General features: G+C 33.1%; 2 protein-coding genes across 2 annotated transcripts in view; both read left to right on the top strand.

Moving 5' to 3' along the window:
- LOC144842676 (uncharacterized) overlaps window positions 1-24,610 on the top strand; it is a 158,255-nt gene that overhangs the window by 83,922 nt on the left and 49,723 nt on the right. The window lies entirely within an intron of this gene.
- Window positions 4,652-6,294, top strand: LOC144843340 (nuclear apoptosis-inducing factor 1-like). Its single transcript, XM_078700134.1, has 2 exons — window positions 4,652-5,066; window positions 6,290-6,294. Exons 1-2 carry the CDS (start codon window positions 4,652-4,654, stop codon window positions 6,292-6,294), a joined length of 420 nt encoding a protein of 139 aa, XP_078556260.1.

Here is a 24,610-nt window from a genome sequence, read left to right as displayed (position 1 = left end):
GCGTAGATTATGTTGACCGGGCCAGTGAGAGGGCGATCGACTGTACTACCATAAGTCCTCTAGGTGTATACAACTTATTTCTTGTCTACAAAGTGTACAGTAGTATGCTAATAGTACTATTATTAGATTAGGTAGTTGGAGTAGTTTGGATATCTATTTATAAGAGAGTACTTTATATTTATAGATATAATACCAATAGGTACCATGTATTGGGATGCAATTCAACAGTTATGAATAAAAAAAAACTCTGTATGCTTTTTTCTAGCTGTGAAATATAAAATTGTTAATTGAAAAAGAAAATTTAGGGTGATCATCCCAGTATTTACAGTCTAAATTTGAACGTTATGCAACAATAGGCATAAACGATTTTTAAATTAACAGGTATAAAAGCAAATTGGAAGCCCTACGTACTCTGTACGTTGGAGGAAATAAGCATAAGAGCAAATAAAGCCTAACCGTATAATATATAATAATAATATATGCAATGGCAATTACTATGTATACAATATTACAGTTAAATTCATATATTATTTTATTATGATAAGGAAATCGTGAAAGTACGTTGTTTGTTTTACTTTTGTATTTTTGGCGGCGATTGCCTTCCATAAATCTGTTTTAGAATGAGGAAAAGCCGTCCCAATCCAGATTTGAACCCAGCTATCAATAAAGCTATAAACAGAATAGACCATTATTGTAGCCGGACTTTAGCGTAGACCTACTCGAGGCCTAGTACGATTAGCTAGAAGGGTACAGGTCAACCCGTACCCAAATTTTGGTTTACTCGTACCCAACACTTATGCTCACTCGTACCCATCATGGGCTGGCTCGTACTAATCATGGGCTGGCCCGTACCTATGTTTAATGCCGAATGCTATTAAAAGTATATTTATATTACATACGAATTGGTTTGGGTACGGGTTAGCCCAAGTGGGTACGAGTTGACCAATGATTTGGGTACGAGTTAACCAATGATTTGGGTACGAGTTGACCAATGATTTGGGTACGAGTTAACCAAGTTGGGTTGGCATGGGTACGGGTTGACCAGCACCCTAGCTAGAATACAGATACGGGTCAACCCGTACAAATGCCAACCCGTACCCATCATGGATGGGCTAGAATACTACTTACAGGTTAGGTTAGCCTAGCTGGGCTAACCCACCTCACCTCTCACATTTCCTGAAAAATAGGCCGAAAACGCGACCGAAATTACTGGGGCCTAGGCCTACCTACTTAATTTAAAATTAACTCTAGGCCTAGGCTAGCTAGGCCTAAATAATAGTGATCCATAGTAGGCTAACACCTCTGGCTCTACGAGGCCTTTTTATGCTCATAGGATATGATAGGATAGCTTTTTTTGGGCATACCCAATGTAGGCCTATGCCTATCTGGGCCAGATTCCCCATTCTCGCAGGACTATAGCCTATGCTCTAGTAGGTGTACCCTGTCGATTCACCCCCTGGTCGACTCGTACATGCCAACTCGTACTTAACTCCCTAAACTCGTGTACCACCCAAATAATTGGTTGATTTGACGCTAGTAGGCCTAGCCTAGCTACGATATTCATTATGCCCTGCTAAAAAGGTAGATGAGCTACTAAACTAATTACGTAATTCGTATAATCAATAACAATAATTGACTAGCCTAGGCCTAGGCTAGTAGTAGCCTAGACCTAAAAGCGGCGGAAAACACCTATCCACCATGCATGGCAATACGATAAACCTGCTACTAATACTATTCTGGTTGCCGAGTGGATTTTGTATTGAATACATATTATAACGTTACAAATTGTCTATAGATATGAACCTAATGACAGCGATATCGTGTATTAAAAGTACTTAATACAGTCACACAGGTCTCTGGCAGACTGTCGACAGTCTTCCACACTGAGTGTACTAACAGCTACAGAATCGGGTATGTATTTCATGTTAGTTACAGGGTGTGCGTAACGAGGATAACTCACGGTGATGTGCAAGCCCATAGCAAGAGCGGTTCGTAGTTTCGCTATTTTCTGAAGAGAGCAGCCGTGACAATTGTAATTAATGGGCTTCCTTATGACATCTAGGATAGGCCTAAATATCTTTTCTTCAGTTGCTTACGCTTGCATTTGCTCCTACAGTATTTGCGACAAAAATGAACGTCTTTGGGCTTGATGATTTCAATGAGTAGCAATGTAGCATTCTTTAGAAAACTATACATTCAGTGTTGGTTATGTAGCAGGTCACTCACTTTTCTGGAATTCATGTTGTTGACTATACTTAACTAAAGTAGTCCTGGGGCGGATTGCAATATAAAGACTTGGTCTTAGGCTTAGATCTAAGCCTAAGACCCCTCGCGAAAGTCTTAGCTAAGCCTCTCAGCAAAGTCGATTGCAATATCGCGGTCTAAGCTAAGCCCGATAGAAAACCTTAGTTACCACCGTTGAGGGCATTATTTGTGTGTACAAAAATAATAAAAGCTATCGTAAATAGATAAACGCCCTCAAGCTATAGACAAAATAACACGTGGGTAAAACTCGCGCGAGAAAGTGCTATCAATCATTAAATGACTTTTCTAACAACCAATAACAACACGCCATTTACTACAAAAAAGGGATGATTTATGAATATTTATGAGACCCCGCAACCGTCGTGTACGTTGCACGTGTGGATTTTAATAAGGAGGTGTGTGTGTAAACGAAATATTAGAACAAAATCGAAACACATTTTTATACCACTGACGGCTGAATATTAATTACATATAGGCCTAATTAGTAAGTTTTATATTGTTTATTACTACTACTTTACTCTATGCCTAGGCTCCTCTAGTCTATCTAGGCCTAGCTAGTAGTATTATTAGTAGTACTGTACTGCATATAATACAGCCCGTGGCCTAGCTAGGCGGGCCTAATGAATTATTAGTGTAGGCCTAACCTTTCATTCAAGATTAAATTCCACTTATTTATTATGCATGTGTAGCCGGCAAATGTACTATCTAGCCTGTAGAGTATATAGACCTATAATAATAGACTGGCCAATTAATAATATTTCACATTATATTATATTATATATACTTACGATAGTAGTATACCTATACTATATAATATTTATTATTATTTATAATAATATATGCTTTCCTTTTTAGACAAATGTGTATGAGGCCTACTTCAACAAGTTCAACAGTCAGAGAATAGATAAAGATGGAAAACAACGAATTATACTACTAGGCCTGTTTCACTTTTGTTGAAGGCCAAGCAAGGCTCAGCTAGTAGTATGATTTTTTACATACATCTGGATTATACTATTTCATCATGAACTTTGTGTGTAATTTTTTGCAGCAATTTACAACGATGATATTGCCAAAATGCTGTACGAAACAAACATTGACTGAGAATCAAAATAATATTACTGCATGGCTGTGTACTAAATTGTACTGTAATAATATTATAGTACTAGTAGTAGTAGGCCTAGTAGTAGTAGGGCCTAGTAGATAGTAGCAAGTAATTACAGATTCATCATCAGCCTATGTTGACACTACACTACTAGGCCTAGCCTACAGAGTACTACAAAACATGGATATATATTTAATGGAATGGCAAAGCTAAGCAGTAAATAAAAGAATTAAGGTATGCATGTTACTTGACATTGTTAATTGGTTTAAACTAATATTAATAATAATATTCATAATATTAATAATGTGTTCTACTTGAACTTGTTTTTTAATGTTTTTCTAACAAGTTTAATTTATACACCACTACCTACCTCCTCCCTCCCTTATAAATTATTATTAGATAGTAGGCCTAGTCGTTGATGTTTATTTAATATTGGTTAACTCCTTTTTTTTGGAATTTGTAATTTTTGTATTGTTCCATATGGACAGTTCAGTCTGAAATAAAGTTGAATTGAAAATGAATTGATTGGTATTGTAATTTTGTTTTAGATTCATGCTGAAGAATTTTAGTACCAGTATTATTATATATAGTGTTTCCATGGGGCCTTTATATTTAAGGTTAACAATTTTAATTTATACAGTATTTGTTTGTTGTAAACAAATATTAGGATGCAGAATATTTCATTATTTAATTAAAATAAAAGCAATTCTGCTTAAATAACATATACAATTTTATAATAATAATCATTGTTATTATTTGAATATTATTTATAATTAATTTAAACTATCTAGCCTGAGTACAGTAAGAATTGAATATATGTTTTTTAAATCACTGAAATACTAATTCTATCATTTTTAAATCAAGACAACTTTGTATACTGAACTTCTTTAAGTAGTAGTACTAACTACAGTAATAAAGAGGCCTAAACTGTAGCCAGGCCAAATTAAATAGCCTAGCTTTGTTTACATTTCCTAGCCTAGACTAAACTTAACTAGCCTAGGCGGTCAGTATTTAGTAGAGTAGGCCTAGTCTAGTGATCGCCGATGTTTAAATTTTTTTTTCTTTATATCACTATTTGGTTAATTCGATGAATAAATCATTGTGGGAGATCAGCATTATATATTAATTATTAAAGCTTTAAAAAAATGAAAAGACTCTTGATTGTACTATTTTATGTTACGGTATCGCGCGGGGATTTTCCCTTCGTTTTATCGTCTGACTACTGACAAACGACTCGGGAGTTATTAATAGGCGGCCTAGTTGTAGTATAGTAATAACGCGACGATGGACAACAAGCGTAGGCCGACGTTCACCGAAACTGAAAAAATATGCCTTATAGAAGCTTTCTCATACAAAAAAGACATTTTGAACTCAAAATTTTCGTCAAGAGTTTCGTTGCACTCAAAGGCTGAGGCATGGAAAGAGGTTTTAAGTAGTGTAAATGCCGTAAATGGTGAGGTTAATCGAACCGTCGACGAAATTAAAAAAAAATGGAAAAATTTATTGGCAGATGCCAAAAAAGACCTGAATCGTCAAAAAAATCCTCCTACTGGAGGGGGTCCACAATTTGTTATGCCGAAATGCAGTGAAATGGTTATCAATGTATACGGTGGGGAAGACTCCAGTTTGTTTGCTGGTTTATCCAGTGGAGTGGAAAGTTCAATTGGGAGTCGGTCAGCACTATCATCAGCTGCAGCAGGTGTGTATTTTTTTTTAATAGGGCTAGTAAGTAATTCATTAAATTTCTATGGGTGTTTACAAATAATTTAACAATCTCTAATATATTATATATAAATTACAATTTATATATAAATACTGTATTTAATGAGTAATTCATTAAATTTCTATGGGTGTTTACAAATAATTTAACAATCTCTAATATATTATATATAAATTACAATTTATATATAAATACTGTATTTAATGAGTAATTCATTAAATTTCTATTGGTGTTTACAAATAATTAACAATCTCTAATATATTATATATAAATTACAATTTATATATAAATACTGTATTTAATGAGTAATTCATTAAATTTCTATGGGTGTTTACAAATAATTTAACAATCTCTAATATATTATATATAAATTACAATTTATATATAAATACTGTATTTAATGAGTAATTCATTAAATTTCTATTGGTGTTTACAAATAATTAACAATCTCTAATATATTATATATAAATTACAATTTATATATAAATACTGTATTTAATGAGTAATTCATTAAATTTCTATGGGTGTTTACAAATAATTTAACAATCTCTAATATATTATATATAAATTACAATTTATATATAAATACTGTATTTAATGAGTAATTCATTAAATTTCTATTGGTGTTTACAAATAATTAACAATCTCTAATATATTATATATAAATTACAATTTATATATAAATACTGTATTTAATGAGTAATTCATTAAATTTCTATTGGTGTTTACAAATAATTAACAATCTCTAATATATTATATATAAATTACAATTTATATATAAATACTGTATTTAATGAGTAATTCATTAAATTTCTATTGGTGTTTACAAATAATTAACAATCTCTAATATATTATATATAAATTACAATTTATATTTAAATACTGTATTTAATAATGAGTAATTCATTAAATTTCTATTGGTGTTTACAAATAATTTAACAATCTCTAATATATTATATATAAAGTACAATTTATATATAAATACTGTATTTAATGAGTAATTCATTAAATTTCTATGGGTGTTTACAAATAATTTACAAATCTTTAATATATTATATATAAATTACAATTTATATACAATTTAAATACACTGTATTTAATATATTAATACCTGTATTATGTACAATGATGATGCTGTTATGACAGCGCCACAATTATTTTAATTAAAAATTGAATCTAATAAACCTTTAACATTTATACAGTATAAACATTTTTTTGCAAATTTAATTAGCAATTGCATTTGCAACCATCTGCCTGATTGCACGTCCATTGTTGTCTTCAATTTGTTCATTGCGCTGCCCTGCATCCCCTATATCAATATCCTCTTCATTTTCAATTTCTGGTAAACCCAAATTACGAGCCATATTATGAAGGACCATTGTTGCTGCTACCACAGCGCAGGTTCTGTGAGGCTGCATACGGTTTTCTTCGTGCATGCACCGAAACCGCCTTTTCCATGCACCTATTGTCCTCTCGACAATACTTCTTGTTATGGAATGTACATTGTTATACCTTCGTTCTTCCCGAGTAATTGGATTTATAAAGGGTGTCAACAGAAATGGCCGTAAAGCATACCCAGAATCCCCCAACAAATATCCTTCTGGCATTTCACCATTTTCAAAAGCTACGCCAATACCACTCTCTCTAAAAATTCTGGAATCGTGCGTTGAACCGGGCCAACGCACTACACAATTTGTGAATCGCATGTTTGCGTCACATACGACTTGGATGTTCAGGCTATGATATCCTTTTCTGTTAACATAAACAAATTCGTCAACTGTTGGAGCTTGTATCCGGACATGAGTGCCATCAACCGCTCCAATGACATTTGGGAAACCAGATATGTCGTGAAATTTAATTTTTGTTTCCCTAATGCTTGCTGCATCCATCGGGAAAAACACATACTCATTCATATGTCTCTGTAAGGCCAGTGAAACTTGCCTTACAATTCGGCAAGCTGTTGATTCATGAATTCCTACAAACAAAGGAATACAACATATTATAATCTTGAATTAACCTAAAGTATTAAATAACAATTGATAATAGAGAATATGTATAAATTTATCTTTATAAATTTATAAGAAAAATGTAACTTAATTTATATATTAAAATTATAGATATTTTTACCATAATTTTATTTTTATTAAAAACTAAACTAAAAGATAAAAAAAAAAAAAACAAGCAGCCTATTTACTAGTACAAGCTTACTAATTGGCTTGTTGACTCCGCTCACTCACCATACCGCCGCCGTGCAGCTGGTGAATATTTTTAAATGGGTAAAGGTGCGAGAGAGTAAACTAGCGCCGGCGCGATATTAGCGCCGGCGCGATAGTCATAGTCTAGGCCTAAATAATTATAATTTATTTTACTTAATTAGACTAAGTATTTACTAATTTTATACCTTCATTATTATCACTAAAAACTAAACAATATTATTATTGTAGTTGTGCTAATTATTAATATTAATACTTACCAGAAAGATCGCCGGAAATGTTATGCATTGACCCACTTGCATAAAATCTAAGTGCTGTGCACACTTGGAGGACCGGTGGGACTGCATTATTCCTATTCGTTACATTCAAATCAATTGCTAGATTATCGCTAAGCGTCATTATACTTTGCCGGTTGAACCGAAATTTTCTATATAATTCGTTGTCATCATATTTATCAAGCGGATGCAATCTATCGCGAAAAATACGACCTATTCTCTCGCGATAGCCTTGCACCGCGATGAAGTTCGCCATTTTTTTTGTCTTCGCGACGAATTCTAAGCCTACGAGGAGGCTTAGAATCTAAGACCGCGAAACGTCCTCTCGTAGGCTTAGACTTTATATTGCAAGAGGCTTTATTCTAAGACCTCCATTGAGGGCGGTATAAAGCCTAGGCTTAAGTCTAAGACCGCGGTTAAGACCTTTATTGCAATCCGCCCCTGGGCTGTTATAACCAAAGGTATCAATTCCTATTAATTGCGGGACCACTGATTACGGGAGGTTCTGCCGATAGAGGGCCAAAATCACGTATTATGACTATACACGATATTTTTCGGCTTTCTGAACGCAACTAGCCTCTATATTCTAAATTTAATTTATAATCAGATGGTTTAGTATTATTTATGATTTTTAGACAATTCGGTTGGTCAAAATCTGTGTAGTTTTCTCATCTCATCTAAAAAAACACAGGAATATAAAGAAATAAAGATAATATAAATGCACAATATAAGTATCAACATTGTATTTTTAGAAACGCGACTCTACAGCTCACTATGTCGGTCGGTCGGTTGGTCAGTCGGTAAACACTAACTAACATTTGCGCACGTGAATGCAGCCATGTATATGGCCTTGTTGTCAAAAGTCAATACGATTTTTTTTGGGTGGCTGCTTACAGGGAGGTAATTTACCATACAAACAATCTAATGAATTGTAAACAAATTTGCCGCGGCCTCTCACGTGAGATGGCTGCTTACAGGAGGTCCACTAATTAGATGAAGAACAAACGAGCATTTGAAAGTACGGCCGTAAAGGGAGGTGGCCGCTTTCGGGAGGTGGCCGCTCACGGAGGTTCAACTTTAATACTATAATACTAAAACTTTCTGAATTTTAAATCATCGTATATGGCAAAGGTCTATGTTAAGGTGACTAATTAACATATAATGTTTCAATATATTATTAATGTGAAGTTACACCAACCACTTAGTGTGGTCTAAAAAAAACAACAATTCACGAAGACATAATTGTAGCTTTTTGTAAATACATATTCATTTAGATGTTTTATTTCCACACGTAGGCCTACAGCTAATGCAAATGTATATTTTAATTATGATATTTTTCATTAATAAACTAAGTTGTGTGTTTGCAAAGGTCTATGTTTTATAATAAACATTATATTTTTAAGCCACGGTGTTACCCTGTAATAATAAGAGAAATGTGCGTATCCAAACTATGTAATATCTACCTATAGAAAACACAGCGCATTACAATAAATAAAACAATACACCTTAATTAAGAACGAAATCCAAGTAAACGAGAAAAATCTAAGTTAACTCTAACTCTGTTAGAAGGATCAATTTTAATGTTTATCATGTCATGTCAACATTCAAAATGTACTACATTATATGATTATGTACGTTTTTTAGGAGTTCACATGCTTTGTCGTGTCAAATAAAACGATCTCAATTACAAATGTCACCTACTATTATGTGCACAAATATACTACTTTGGTTTGCACTACATCATGTGTTTACCAATACACTAATATGTTTACATTTTCAACTCATTACAGTATAGTTTCTATCAAAGCAGGTGAAACACTCGAAATAATTATAACACACACATTTAAATTACCTACAATATGAAATACCCACTCTGGAATTGACATTGTAAATAAAGCACTAGAGATCTTAAATGGCACGACAATAAGTATTATTACTAAGGCTATCAAAAAGGCCCATGCTCAACGTTTTTACTTTTTGCATATTTTGAAGTTACTCCTCCCATTAGGCCTACGTTTTTTTTATATAAATCGGTCATTAAAAGTATTCTCACTTTTTTTCATTGTTGCATGGTTTACCGGGACCACATGTAAGGATAAGTTGGAACTCAAATGTATTGTTAATTATGCTTCACGTATACTTAGAATTGAGCAGATCTCAATTTGATTGATTAGAGATCACTCTACTAAGAAAACACATTTGATTTTGCAAGACCCAACCCATCTCATATGCACTATTTTTGAAGTTCAAGGAAGCGGTCCATCACCCCTCGTACAAATAGATTCCGTAATAGTTTTTACCATTTAGAGCACTGAATGTTAGGGAATGTCTTTTTCAATGGTGATTTTTCTGTTTTTTTGCATTGTATTGTGATGTAGCCTACAGAGCAACACTATTTTATAAAAATGGTACACTAAATAGATATGATCGAGGTATCCATTTGATTTGTTAAAATTTTTTTTTTAAACGTATCCCCTCCCAGTAACGGCAAAATGAAACCAATGGTTAAGAATTTAGCAGTCAAAATATGTTACCTGAACACATTTTGGAGCTTGGATACATTTTTTGTCGTAACTGCCAGTTCAAACGCAAACACCACTTTATCATAATATATATAATTTGGGGCTGTTTTAGCTTTAAAAGTTCCATAGGGCTCGGGTAAAAATGAGGAAAAGTGGTAATAAGAGTCCACTCCCCTCCATCATTCTTGCAAACGTTAGATCGCTACCAAATAAAATTGATGAAATATGCAGTAATCTGAGATATTTACAGGAGTTTCGTGATGTTAATTTAATGTGTTTTAGCGAGACCTGGCTGGGGGTAGACGTTCCCGATAGTGCATTACACATACCAAATTATGAGCTTATTAGAGGTGACAGAACCAGTGAATCGGACAAAAACAGAGGTGGTGGTGTATGTCTTTACTTCAACAATACATTGTGCAATAATTCATCCGAGAACGTTATTGTTCACCCGACATAGAGTTGAATATAGTTGGTTTGCGGCCATTTTATTTGGTAATTGTTGTATGCAAATAAGGCGATTGTAAACAAAGAGCTAAGACGCAGGTTAAACGATCTCGAAAGTAAATCACCGGATTCCATTAAACTCGTACTGGGTGATTTTAACAAATACCGCTTTAGCTATCCGGGTTATGTGCAATATATTACCAAACAAACTAGAGAGGCACTACGATCTTAGACACATGTTTCAGAAACATTAAGTGTGAATATAATGTGAAATCGCGAGTGGCACTAGGAGCATCTGATCATAATACAATGTGTATGCTGCCGAAATACAGACAACGTTTTAAGCAATTCAAGCCAATCACAATTGAACACCGCGCCTGGACGGAAGATGCAGTGGATACATTACGCGGTTGCTTCGAATGTTCGACGATAATAATATCGACACTAATGCTACTGCTGTAAATGAGTACATTAAATATTGTGTTGGAAATGTGATCCCGATCAAATACATGAAAGTGTACGCAAAAGAGAAAACAAGGCCAACAGCCATTAAGTCGCGTGCTACAATGCATAGTGATACCGGAACGACAGACAGACCGACAGACCGACCGATATAGTGAACTATTAGATCTGATTTTTTTTACATTTGTGGGCGAAAAAGTCTCTCTTTTTTTTACATTTGTGGGCGTTATCACATTTGTGGGCGATGATCGTTTTCACATTTGTGGGCGCTGTTTTCACATTTGTGGTTGATGCGTTTTCACATTTGTGGTTGTTTTTACATTTGTGGGTGATGCGTTTTCACATTTGTGGTTGTTTTCACATTTGTGAGAGTTTTCACATTTGTGGGTTCAACATGGTCTACCTGTCTTTACAGCTCACTATGTCGGTCCGTTGGTCGGTCGGTCGGTAAACACTAACTTGTATATGGCCTTGTCTTGATATCAGTTTCATCTAGCTTAGTCCATTTTTCGATGTGGTTATGTTTTTCACGGTGCGCAATCAAAAATTACGCGGTCTACGCACGATTTAACGAAATCACGTTTGTAATCATATCTTCACAAGCATGAATCACAATTAAATAAAATTTGGTACTCATAAATTTTAGGTCATTTTTTATCATATGGCAATACAACTACGTGCGTAGCGCATATAACGCATGCGTACACGCGCTTAACATTTTCAAAATAAAAGAGTACGTTTCAGTAAATTTTAAGCGTTTAAAAAATTGCAATGAGTGCGCATATTTTTGCACGCGCACTGCACTTTAATACGCAATCTTTTTGCCCGATTTCTGTTTTACAACCTTTCTTTAATGTCATCATATTTGATTCATTTTACAACTCGAAATTACGTTATACGAACACGTCAAAAGTAAAAAAAAAAATATAAGCATCTGCTTCAAGAATTTTCCCCTTTTCTTTGTTAAATCAATTTTGTAATTATAAATGTTAATTTATTTACTTTATTTACAGAGAAAATAAAAGAAGTTGTCATTTTCATTGTCATAAATGCTTTTAAACATTTTTCAGTTGTTTCAGTCGGTTGGTCGGTCGGTCGGTCGGTTGGTTGGTCGGTAAACACTAACTTGAGCACGCGACTGCAGCCATGTATATGGCCTTGTTTTACTTACAAACACTCGCTCCGTACTCAACAAAATTGACAAATTAGAAGCCGTTATTAAGAATAACTGTATATGCCCTGTTGATATAGCTGTTGTACAGAAACATGGCAGTCGAATTCAATCTCGACAGATTTTTTATCAATTGATGGCTTTAATGTTTTCACTAAATTAAGAGAGGAAAAAACTGGTGGCGGAGTTGCCGTCTACGTAACGGACAATATCCCTGTATGCAACGCCGATTAAAGATGTTATTATTCCCAATGTTCTTGAATGTTTGTGGCTGTATGTTCGTCCTTACCGACTCCCACGCAAGGTGTCTGCGATCGCTGTCTGTGCTGTTTATATACCTCCAAAATTTGAACATCAGCAATTGCTAGTTGACCACATAATTTTTGTTGTTGATCAGTTAAAGACAATATACCCGGAAATTGGTTTCGTCATACTGGGCGATTTTAACAGAGTTGATATCAACCCAATTTCGTGCTCACTCTATGAAAGTGTTCGTGACACCTACACGTAAACTTGCTATTTTGGACATTTGTTACTAACATTAATAACGTTTATTGTAAACCAGTTGTTGGTGCACCAATTTTGTAGTAGTGATATAGTAGTCGTTTTTTTGGGCCCCGAGCGGCCTTAAATTAAATGGTAGTATTAGGAAAAGTATTTTTAGACCTATGCCTAAGCATCGTATGTTTGAATTTGGGAGGTGGATAACTGGTCAATCTTGGGTTGAAGTCCTAGAAGCTAAGTCACCCCAAGCTAAGGCTGATTTATTTTATTGTACAGTCAATAGTGCTTTTAACACTCACTTTCCACTAAAAACTTCTAAAATGCATACTAATGACAAATCTTGGATGACCCCAGAAATTAAGATTCCCATTAAAAAGCGCCAAGTGGCCTTTTGCCAAAATAAAACGTACCTGTGGCGCTTCCTTAGAAACAAAATCATTTTCCCTATCAAATCAGCAAAAAATCCTTTTATCAAGACCGCCTTTCAAATTTAAAAAAGAATGATCCATCCAATTGGCATAAAGGAATCCAAATTATGAGCAATAAATTACAATCCCATTCCAAAATTTCAGTCCCCGGAGTCCCCCAAAGTGACCACTTTGAAATTGCTAAGGCAATCAATCAGAGTTTTGCCTCAATCTCACATAATAGCCGCCCGATTGAACGCAATAAGCTACCAGCCTACCTCCCAACCTTACATCCCCCCAGATTCATATCTGGGAAATGTTCACAGCCTTATTAATTAACGCCAAAAAAGCCCCAGGACCCGATGGACTTCCTGGAAAATTGATTAAAGAATTTTCATGCGAATTTAGTATCCATGTTACTAGTATTCTTAATGCATCCCTTGCCCAAGGTTCCATTCCTCAAATGTGGAAAGACGCCACTATTACCCCTATCCCTAAATTTAAACCTGCTATTGTTTCAAATCTTCGCCCTATATCCCTCACGTCGATTCTAGCAAAGGTCTGTGAGGAGTTTGTTTGTAAATGGTTCGGTAATGATATCTCACTCCCCCCCCCCCCCCCACCCCCCGATCCTCCAAACTTAGTTATATGTGGTAAATTGCTGGATTTTGTGCATGAAATAAAACTTCTCGGTATCCCTATACAAGCAAATTTAAGATGGGATACTCTTGTTAGCAATATGATTTCTAATAGTAGCCGTAGATTATATATGCCTAATCGTTTCAAGCGTTTGGGAGTTTCTGCTTGCGATTTGGTGTCCGTTTATGTGGGGTACGTTCGTCCTATTGTCGAGTATGCCTCAACAGCGTGGCATAGTTGTATTACTATAAAACAGTCTCTCATGATTGAGCGAATTCAAAAAAGAGCTCTTCGGATTATATTGGAACCTAAGTACGACACATATCTTAACGCACTTAAAAGTACTAATCTTCAGACGCTTGATACGAAAAGAATTACATTATGTAAAGAATTTGCACATCGATGCGTCTGTTCCAATTCCATCAAAGAGTGGTTTCCTATTAATTCTCGTTCTCATAGTATGCTCCAACGAATTTCTAATCCCCCGTGCTCGAACCGAAAGATATTTTTTTTTATCTTTCGTGGGAATCACCCACCTTTATTGTAATTTCTTCTCATTTTTATTAGGTATTTATAAACTTATTCGTTTACAAACCAATGTATAGTAGTAAAATAATTCTGTCATTCTCAAAACGATATAAATACATATTTGGCATAAAGGTACCGAACCGAAGGAACCGAAAGATATGTCAAAAGTGCTATACCCTTTCTCGCCAAACTCCTTAATGACAAATGATTCTTGTTTTATTGGTCGTCATGTGCAGTTGTTGCTCGCGTGCTTGTGTGCTACTTTTTGTCTATTTTCAATTATGTATTTTTATCGATTCTTGAATTTTGTACCTTTATATTTTTATAATTGTAATTTTTTAGATTTTTTGTCCTTTTGATGTGTACATTATCATGTTAATATTGTTTTAATTCAGCCTTGTGCTGCGATTACGATATATTGAATAAATCAATTTAAAAAATACGTGATTTTGGCCCTCTATCGGCAGAACGTACTCCCGTCAACACTTTATCATAATTTACACTGAGACTAGTTAGCACTACCGGATGAAGTGTTTACATTTCAGGCAAAGAAACACTTGTTTTACATTTATAAAGTACTATAAAAGTTATACAAGCAAGACAAATGTACACGTATACAATAAATTAATCTTTATTTAATTTAAAAGTGTAGCATACTTAAATCCAAAACGTTATTGTTAATTGATCACATCGTATTGATTTCAGTGCATTACTTTTTTTAGAGTAAAACATACTATAACATAATGTTTTTAATATTTCAGACTGGAGCGTCACCTTTAATTGTGGCTGCACAAGACGGCCACACAGATGTTTGCACTATTTTGATCAAGGCTGGAGCTAATTTGGATCTTCAGAAAAATGTAAGTGTTACAAACATTAATACTAATATGTGCTATATAATTCAGTGTGATTAAAACAAAGTGCTAATTTTACAATTTAAAGGGCGTATCGGTAATAACATACCTAAATGAACCAACTCAGGTCTACTTTGTAGTGAGAATAACTGTATTGTCGAAAACTGCACCATGAATCGAAACAACGCTGCCCCAATCCCCAATCTTGACATTGAGAAGTCAGATCAACCAAAGATAGTTTAAAAGTCGCGGTCATTTACTTGGACTTGGATACCTCCAAGCCAAATCTCATCAAATTAATGATCCCGAAACTCAATAAAGGACAAAAATAGAGTCGATTCCTGATAAACTGTCTTGAGAAAAAAAACATCGCATATAATTATAATAATTATCTGTAAATTCCCTGTCGCACTTTGTAATAATCGTCACATAACACTTTGTAATACATGTCGCGCCCACTTGGTGACAAAACTGTCCAAAACTTTCGCACTTTCGTTTTCAACAACAAGATACAAAACCAATGAAGCAAAAATGTATACATATTATCATGAGTAGTTAAAAGGCAGACTATACTCCTAATTTTTTTCCATTTTAGGTTATATGCATGCATATTATAATTTTCAAAAGCAATATATTTTTCTATTTCAATATTTCTTTTAACAATGACTTTAAATGTGTGGGTCCTCTGAAATGTTACAGTTGAATATACATCTTTTAGCTATCAAAATTAGTGTATTTAATGCATCGAAACTATGACATTTTCCGATACCAAAACATATATTAACATTGTTTAAAATTAAATCGTAGTTGATGTTTCTATTAACAAAACCTTTAAAGGACTTTCAGAATTCATCATATCCACTAACAAATTGAATATTATACTATCAAGAAAAATATCACAAACAATACATTGGGTTTTTACGAAGAAAATATACACTATTAACTTTATTGGTTATTCGCACTTAATACTGTATGATACAAAATATACATAATTCAGCACTCTAAATAGTTTTTTTCATGTCAGAGAGTATTCGCGTATTTTAAGATGTTTGTTACAGTGTGTGCGTTATCGCGGATATCCCGAACTAATCACGGTGATAATGAGTTCAAATTTAAGTTTAATTCAACAATTCTTCGGGAAACTATTAATCATTGTCCGTTGTATGTTTGCTTTCATACTTAAAGATGTATTGTCCTCCTGAAAAAATAATTCTTACAATTTTTTTTTAATATTCCAGATTAATGTAACACAATAGTTATCCACTTTGACCAAAAATTGGATCGAAAAAAAATGTATTTACCTGAAAAAAATGTGATTTAAAGCAAAAAATAGTCAAATTGGCTGCATTTTGGTTGAATTTAACCATTTATTTTGTCATTTTATAAGTGAAAAAGTATTTTTTTTTCGTTTTTTTTTTCATTGGAAGTGATTAACTTTATCAAAACTACAAAATAACATATTCAAAGTCTGATTTAATTAATTTTCATTTTTCATGTTTTTGGGGGACAATACATCTTTAATTAAATTCGTGTTTCATCCGTTTCTGGAACTGTTACGTTCTGGTACTCTGCATGTACTTTATCGCCATTGAGACCCGGGGTTCTTTGGCCCATGTTGCAAGTCGTTTAAAACGTTTTCCTTATGCCGAAATAGCTCACTGATGATTTTCATTATTGGTGTTTGATTTAAACTAAATAATGTATTAATTATACCAACAGGCGATAACGAATTTGTTTAAATAAACGCTCTCTCCCCCATAAAACATGTTTGGAATATGCAACCACCACCCTCTAATAAACGCCCCCCAACGTATATTATGTTGAATAATTCATTGACTGCTATATCTATTTATTTACCAAGCATGTTCATACAATTGTTTACTCTTATCACTTCTTGATAATATCAAATACGGTGTTGTACTTGTTCATATCTAGGTGAATTTATTTTATTATAAAATGTTACCAACAAATGCCTCCCCCGAATGAACGCCGACATACCTAACACCCACCCACGACATCACAACAACACCATTGTTTGTATATTTCTCATTACATATATCTGACGATGAGCGTTCCTTTAATGTATCTTGGCATTTTGTGACCATTATAAAAAGCTTTTTAAAAATGCTTCAATTCGGTTTCAATAATAATAATAGGGATGCGATAAAATGATATGTGGATAGGCGCCACGGTACAACCATGAGAACATTCTAGTCATTTTACAGGACGTAATATTCAAATGGAATATCACGATTGCTGAATTAATTACGCTTTAATTGCACTAATTGCCAAAACAGATAAAAAAGTACTGTTTTTCCTATAAAACTAACTCTTTTAAGATTCATTTTAAACAAATTAATATTAAAATTACAGACAATTGTTAATTACGATAAACACGCAATTCAAATTAAATTTAAAATTTATTTAAGACAAACTGTTCATATTCATAATAGAAATGAAATACATTGAGTCGAAAATAGATATCGGAAAAGGACAGTTACTAGAGTTCGAATACATATTGTTAATACCTACTATGCAGGGTGACGTAAAGCGGTTAATTACATAAGTATTAGAGAAATTGACAACAAAGATTCAATAACCATCTGACAACGGACAAGAAAAATGCTTCCCTGTTACTTGCAAATCTAAAGTCGACTTGATCAAATCCTTATTTCCAATATATAATTGGCATCATAATAATAAAAACAAAGAAAACAATGATCTACAATAATATAAAACAATTGACAATTAATATAAAAAAATCACCCGAAAATAAGTTTATTTTTTTGAATTGAGTATTTTCTCGATGGCGGCTAGTTTGATGGATGAGTACAATTGCTGATTTATTCTTTGTAACTTGTTTTTACATCTGACCGGCATTTTCAAAGTTCAATTCAGTCGCAAGAATATATCTAGTGACAAGAACGTAACAAAAATGTTGTTTTTACTTTTTCTTTCATTGTTGTGTACCACTATTTTGGAAAATATTTTTATTAATTTTTTTGAAATATTTATTTATTCCCATCAGCAACACACTAATTAAGTATACAGAAAATAGTGCAATCTGTGGGTATACATACAGAATTTCAACTAGAATGTTTTCCGTTTCTCGGTAACATGTTTTTTTATCTAACCAAGTAAAAAGAGAAAACAATATATAAATTAATAAGTATATAATTTAAATATACTGTAGTGAATAAGCTTAAATAATGGGTTTTTTTTTAATAACGAGGATTCCATTGCCCGTTTATGTGAGCTTGAAATAAACACCCGATTCTGCTACTGTCAAAGGTGGTATCTGAAAAACTAACTACTGTATAGGCCTACAGACAACACGACATACCATTTTCGTTTTTCATTTTTGTTTCATTGTTCCGCCAGTCACGCATGCCATCGAACCTCGCCGACGTGCAATGTGTTTTGAAAAGAACAAATAAAATGGGTGTTTTCCGATTTTTTTAAACATGTAATTCGCTCGGATCGTCGGCTTTTGTACCTGATTTGAAATACCATATCTCTTATATAGAAAATATATTACTATAGGATACTAAAATAAGCTCTTTCACTGTGTATTAATTACATAAATATATAATACCACCAAAATTACGAGTGACAATCAATAATATTATAAGGCATTTAACGAAAATGCAGATCGTCTTAAAATACTTTACATGTTTCGATAAATCTATTCTCATGCTAATTATTGACTCATTTAAACGCAACTTTGTAGTAAGTATACAAGTACTCTATAGGCTTTGATTACATTTCTGATGATGAGAATATATTTATCGAAACATGTCAAGTAATTTAAGACGGTCTTCATTTTAATTAAATACCTTATTGATTCTCACTCATAAACAGACACGTACCCACTTCATTTAGGGGGCAAAAATATTAGGCCTACTAATTTTGTAGAATATATTTTATAACTAATTTCTAGTAACAAATATATTTAATATTACAGTAAAACGTCTAACTCACAAACTCATTTCCATTGCGGTTCACGCGTCGATATTTGTGCTGTATCAAAGTTACAAGGACCAAAATCTGAATCAAGTATACTTACTAGTGATAGGACGCCGCTCTTGTCTGGCGGTGTCCCTTTGTAAGAAACATTTATAAAGTAAATGTATTTAGAAGTTGGCCCAGCTAACGCGTCGACATCCGGGGCCATGCTATACACATCCAGGGACCAAAATGCGTAGTTACGAAAGGCGGTATGCTCCCTTTGTAAGAAACGGCAATTCATTCGCAACTACCATTTACAAGTCTACCCAATGTCACTTTTATTGGGTTGTTTACTACTCCAACGCCAAAAGTCTAAAAATGGTAAATTTGGCAATCCAAATTTTTTAATATTGTTTAGCAAGAAGACATCTTAAATTATATAAATCCACTAATAATGTTATGTTTGGTCAATTTTAATAGTGTCTTGTAACCATGGAAATTGGGAGAAACCATGACATTTCAATTGAAAAGAGCAAAAACAACAGTTTTGATAAATTTGCTGTTATTTTTTCTAGAATAGCAGTGAATCTAAACTATTCTAATGGTTTTATTTTTAAAATACGATTTTTTTGGTATTTTTGGCAGGTATTTGGTGACCTTTAACCCCAAAATATAGCAATAATTGAAATTTATTTTCAATTCCTAATATGGTTAATAACAGAAAAAATGTCATGCGGTATCAAATCCATTGCTTTTTGCCAGAAAATGTAGTTTCCCGAGTGTTGACAGTGTTAATATTTATTACTTCACAAATATACAACCCCAATTGGTAAACAAAGTAATGTTGAATCAATACATTACCATGCTTGCAAAATTATTTTGGTAAAAAATATATGAGCAATAATTTGGCGCACCTGAACAGGCGTGTACTCTTAATACTTTACGCGATAAAATGTAAGGGTTATGTGATGGAAATGTAAGCACATCAACCTGAAATAACTATCCCTGATAACTCACTTGTTAGTAATGGTGGCTAAGCGTTTTCCTTGTTTGTATTTACAACAGGCAATTGATTGTATTGAAAACAATTTTCAGAAGAGATGGGAAAGATTATAGTAGACATATTTATAAGAACTAAAGAACTAATCACAGAAACCATGCCATTTCAATTGGTATTTGTGTTGAGATAATTGAATACATAATTTGATTAGATTATAAACTTTCTCAGATAACACAGCAGCAGCACTACAGTATATTTCAGAAACCTATAATCAGAGGGGTTCGTAAAGTTCTCTATTTTCTGAAGATACCAGCCATGAAAATGAATGGGCTTACTTATGACATCTCGGCTAGGCCTAAATATCTTTTCTTCAGTTGCTTATACGCTTGCATTTTCTCCTAAAGTTGCGATAAAAATGAACGGCTTTGGCGTATAGTAAAAAATAATTTTTCATTCATTGTATTCATATATTTTGATTAAATAAGGTTCTTTTAATATATTCTCACATATTTCCCCATTTTATCGTTTCAATTTAATACATTTTCAGTATATCACCGGGCGGTTTAGAATTGGTTTTTAATAATATATAACTTTAACTTGCACTGAAGGTTTTAAAAAAGAGGGTTCTCATATAATATTTTTTGTTGAATATTCCATTTTAATCCATTTTTAAATTGTCATCTTCATGTTTGATTTTGATAACGTCATCATACCAATGATGTGTGTTTCGTAATTTCACCTATGCTACACTGTATATAGTAAATACTGTATATATTGTATATGACACATACTAGGCACAACTCAGCACTATAATAAGCGTATGCATCAGCTTATAGCATGACATACATCAACGTTTTGTGATCGTATTTTAACGTACTGCATCTGTTTTAAAATGAAATGTCAGTAAAATTATAAAATGATCACCTATTTATTCTTCAAAGTGAGGAATTAAATTTTAGTTATTCTTTGTCTGCATACATATTGCAAAATTTAGATTTCAGAAATACTCATGGTTTTAGCCGATACGATAGTAAATGAATTTGACACGAATTTAGACTAGCATGATATAAAAGAACACTTTGTTTTTTTTTAATTGATGAGGACTACTGAGCCTGCCTTTCCACCAAAAAAAAAAAAAGGAAAAAAAATGTTTTCATTTTTATAACTATTATGGAACATTACCATTTTTCAAGGGACAATACATCATCAGTACTTCAACAAATGTCCCTCCTAAAACTTTAGGTTTTTTCAAAATAATTTCGCATTTAAAAATAGCTAGATTGTGTCGTTAATATGATTAAGTTTCGCCAATACTGCTATGCGCCATCTATTTCGTGTACAAAAGTACAGTAGACCTATAATCATCTACATGATAATGCAAAATTACATTTTATATACAGTATACTTTGTGTAACTGCATATAGTACTTAATATTTTGTATATCATTTATACGATACAATATTAATACGTCGCATTTATATACAAACATGAATAGAAAAAAATGAATTTACCATGTGTGCCGTTGTTTGGGTAGAGAGGCTATAAACCCAGGGGAGTGATATGATATCGTGTCCATATATTATGGGCACATCACATTTTTTGTCACATAAAGTTTGATAATGTAGACAGAGCTTTACAAAAGTATCGTCAAACGGACTAATGGTGCTGTCCCAAACAATTGAGATAACTAATATCAAAAGTAAAACAAACAAGACAGTTCGAATAAAATATATAAAATTAGAATTTCTTGTAAAGTCAGGATAACTGACATTAGTGTAATATAATGATATGCATTTATAATTTAGAAATCAACCTTTGTATTAGAATTCAAATAAGTTCACAAACTTGACCCAGAAAGTCCAAAGGAGAGTTTGTCCAGATGTTTCAAAAGTACATTTAGTCCATTTAGCTCATAATTAAATCCCAAAAGTAAACAGTTTATTTGACCTCTCTAACTGTTCCCATCGTAAAACAATTAGATATTGACAGTTTTAAGCAAAGATTCGACAGGGCCAATTCATCATTGTAACCTCCCCAGATAAGATCAATCACTCCCACTTAAACACCCCTGGATCAACTTAGGACCAATCGTTACCCTCACAGATGACGTAGTGACATATGCAAATGAACCGAAGCCAATATACCCCCAAGTTTCAGAAGAGCCCAGACACACCTTACAGCCACCTCACGGAACACACACCTCACAGCCACTTCTCCAGAAGCAGACCTACACATCTCACATCTCACCGACAGCATCACCTATCCTCTGTTCCTTAGTTATAGTTGTATATTATACTGAAGTATTATTGTATCAAGTATTATACTGAATAAACAATATATGTGTTACGACAGTCAAGCGAGTAGAGTCTTCCTTACAAGTCAGAAACCTCATAACACCATTATATTACATTAGATAAACCCACATTTCGCGATAAAAACAGAACATTTATTTTCTTTATCTATTAATTTGTTTAGCACTTAAAAATACCTAGGAATGCGTACTGAATTGGTTAAAAAGTAATAATGATTTACTATATCTATAGGGTCGACGAAATTTCCGAAGAGTTATTTAAATTTTTAAAAGCTTACCATTTTAAATTTAAATTAGGCCTAATAGTTAATTTGCGCATTCTGTCATTTTTAACATGCTCGTATAGATTTAAAGTCTGAATGGACTCAAATACGGTGCAAATTTGTGTAAAATTGTTTACGTTTTATAAGTAACAAAATCGTGTTTTTGCGCAGTTTTTTTGAAACACGCAAATGGCCTAAATCATGTTCTAAAATTGATCAAAACCTAATTTTAGGCATTTTAAAATGTTAATGCGCAATTTCGCACGCAAGGCACTGGTTAAGCGTACCATTTTTAATATGTTTGCCTTAGTTGATGTATAGTGAATTTTATTGTTTTAAATTACAGTATTTACTGTATAAAAATATAAAACATACAGGTAGGCCTAATATATTATTACATTGTAACTATCAAATACAGTAGGCCTATTTAGGACTCATACATTTTGAATTAAATATATGAATTGTGTTTTGCAAGATTGAAATAAACCTATAGGCTAGTCAAATAATTCATTGTATATTGTACGTTCAGCTCTATGTTATAACATTTTAAGTTGAGCGAGAATGAGTGTATAGACTTAGTCGTCCGCATCCATCCCATCCACGTTATATGTGCGACAGTTTTTTTCAGCTGCGGTCCTGGGTTGTTTTTTTTACAATTACAAGTTTTTAATTACAAGTACTATCAGTAGGCCTAAATAATAATACTAGAGCGTATAATAATTGAATTCTAAAAAGTTCATATTTTGGATAATTTGAGAAAATGGCAAATTTAACCCTCTTATTTTTCGCTAAAACACTATAGATGATGACGCAACCCACGCATACACCAACCAGTGATATTATTAGAGCGTAATAAGTAATTAAATTCTTAAAAGTCCATAATTTGGGGCACAGCTGTTTCATCTAGTGTTAAGATATCAAAAAAAGTAAAGCGCCCTCAGTGTTAGCAGACGACGCTCTCCGATCCGCGCGAACTTATGAATTTTGTTTACAAACCATTATTTCGCGAACGGCAAATTAAATTTTGCCACCGTGAGTTTTTATGTAGAAAACACATTTTATACAAAACCAAACGATTAAAAAAGTTTATGTTCAATTAAAAAATAAATATTTTATTGTTTCTTTAATATAAATTAATAAATAAACGACGATATTGTCCATTTTACTGAAATAATCTCCCACACATAAACCAGGAAGTCGAGATAAACTGTGTAATGAAATAGTAAACAATCGTAAGTAGAAAATATCATTGTATTCTTTACTTATTTTTTGGATATAATTCATTTTTTTAGAAAAAAAACGAAGTAGAATATAGGCCATCATTATTATATAAATAAAATAATACAAGTTATGTTAATATAGCCTGGTTCAGTTTTTAGTAAAACTCGCATATTTTGCAACCCCTTTATACATTGTTATTGTTATCGGCGAGAAAACGGTTTGGCGATAGGCTTAGAAAGTGCGTTGACGCCGGCGATAAACTTGACAGTAATGTGGGCCTAGGAAGAAGCTAGGCCCAAACATAGAAAATTCGTAGTAGTAAAACCTTTAATTATCCTAATCCTAAATTTAATCATTATAACTGTTATCAAATAATTAATGGCATGTGTTTATAATAATAATTATTGCTTTCCTGGTGCATTTTTAGGCTAGCTGGTGTGACTGAGTGACAGTCATTACTGTAACTATAATATAGGCCTTAATAAAAATTACACATACAATTACAAATATATTTCACAGATAAACTGCGGAGCTATTTTTATTTAATATTTTTTATATTATATTTTATTTCATATACAGTAATGGAGTTCCACGAGAGGGCATTGAGTTCCCTTTGCTACTGTTGCGGAAAAAAATTTAAAATAAAAGATGTAAAGTACACTTATGAATATAATTTGGATCCAAATCTTAAATGGCTATGTGCAAGCTGTCACATTAGCGCACTTGGTGGACACAACATAACACCATTTAATTTCAAA

The sequence above is a fragment of the Antedon bifida genome, chromosome 5 (genome assembly GCF_963402885.1).
Source record: "Antedon bifida chromosome 5, ecAntBifi1.1, whole genome shotgun sequence".
NCBI classification, from domain to species: domain Eukaryota; kingdom Metazoa; phylum Echinodermata; class Crinoidea; order Comatulida; family Antedonidae; genus Antedon; species Antedon bifida.
The sequence above is the reverse complement of the archived record's forward strand: the minus strand, read 5'-3'. Positions and strand labels throughout refer to the sequence as shown.

Coding starts and splice junctions, on each gene's coding strand:
- LOC144843340 (XM_078700134.1), top strand. CDS start 4,652: ATGGACAACAAGCGTAGGCCGACGTTCACCGAAACTGAAAAAATATGC.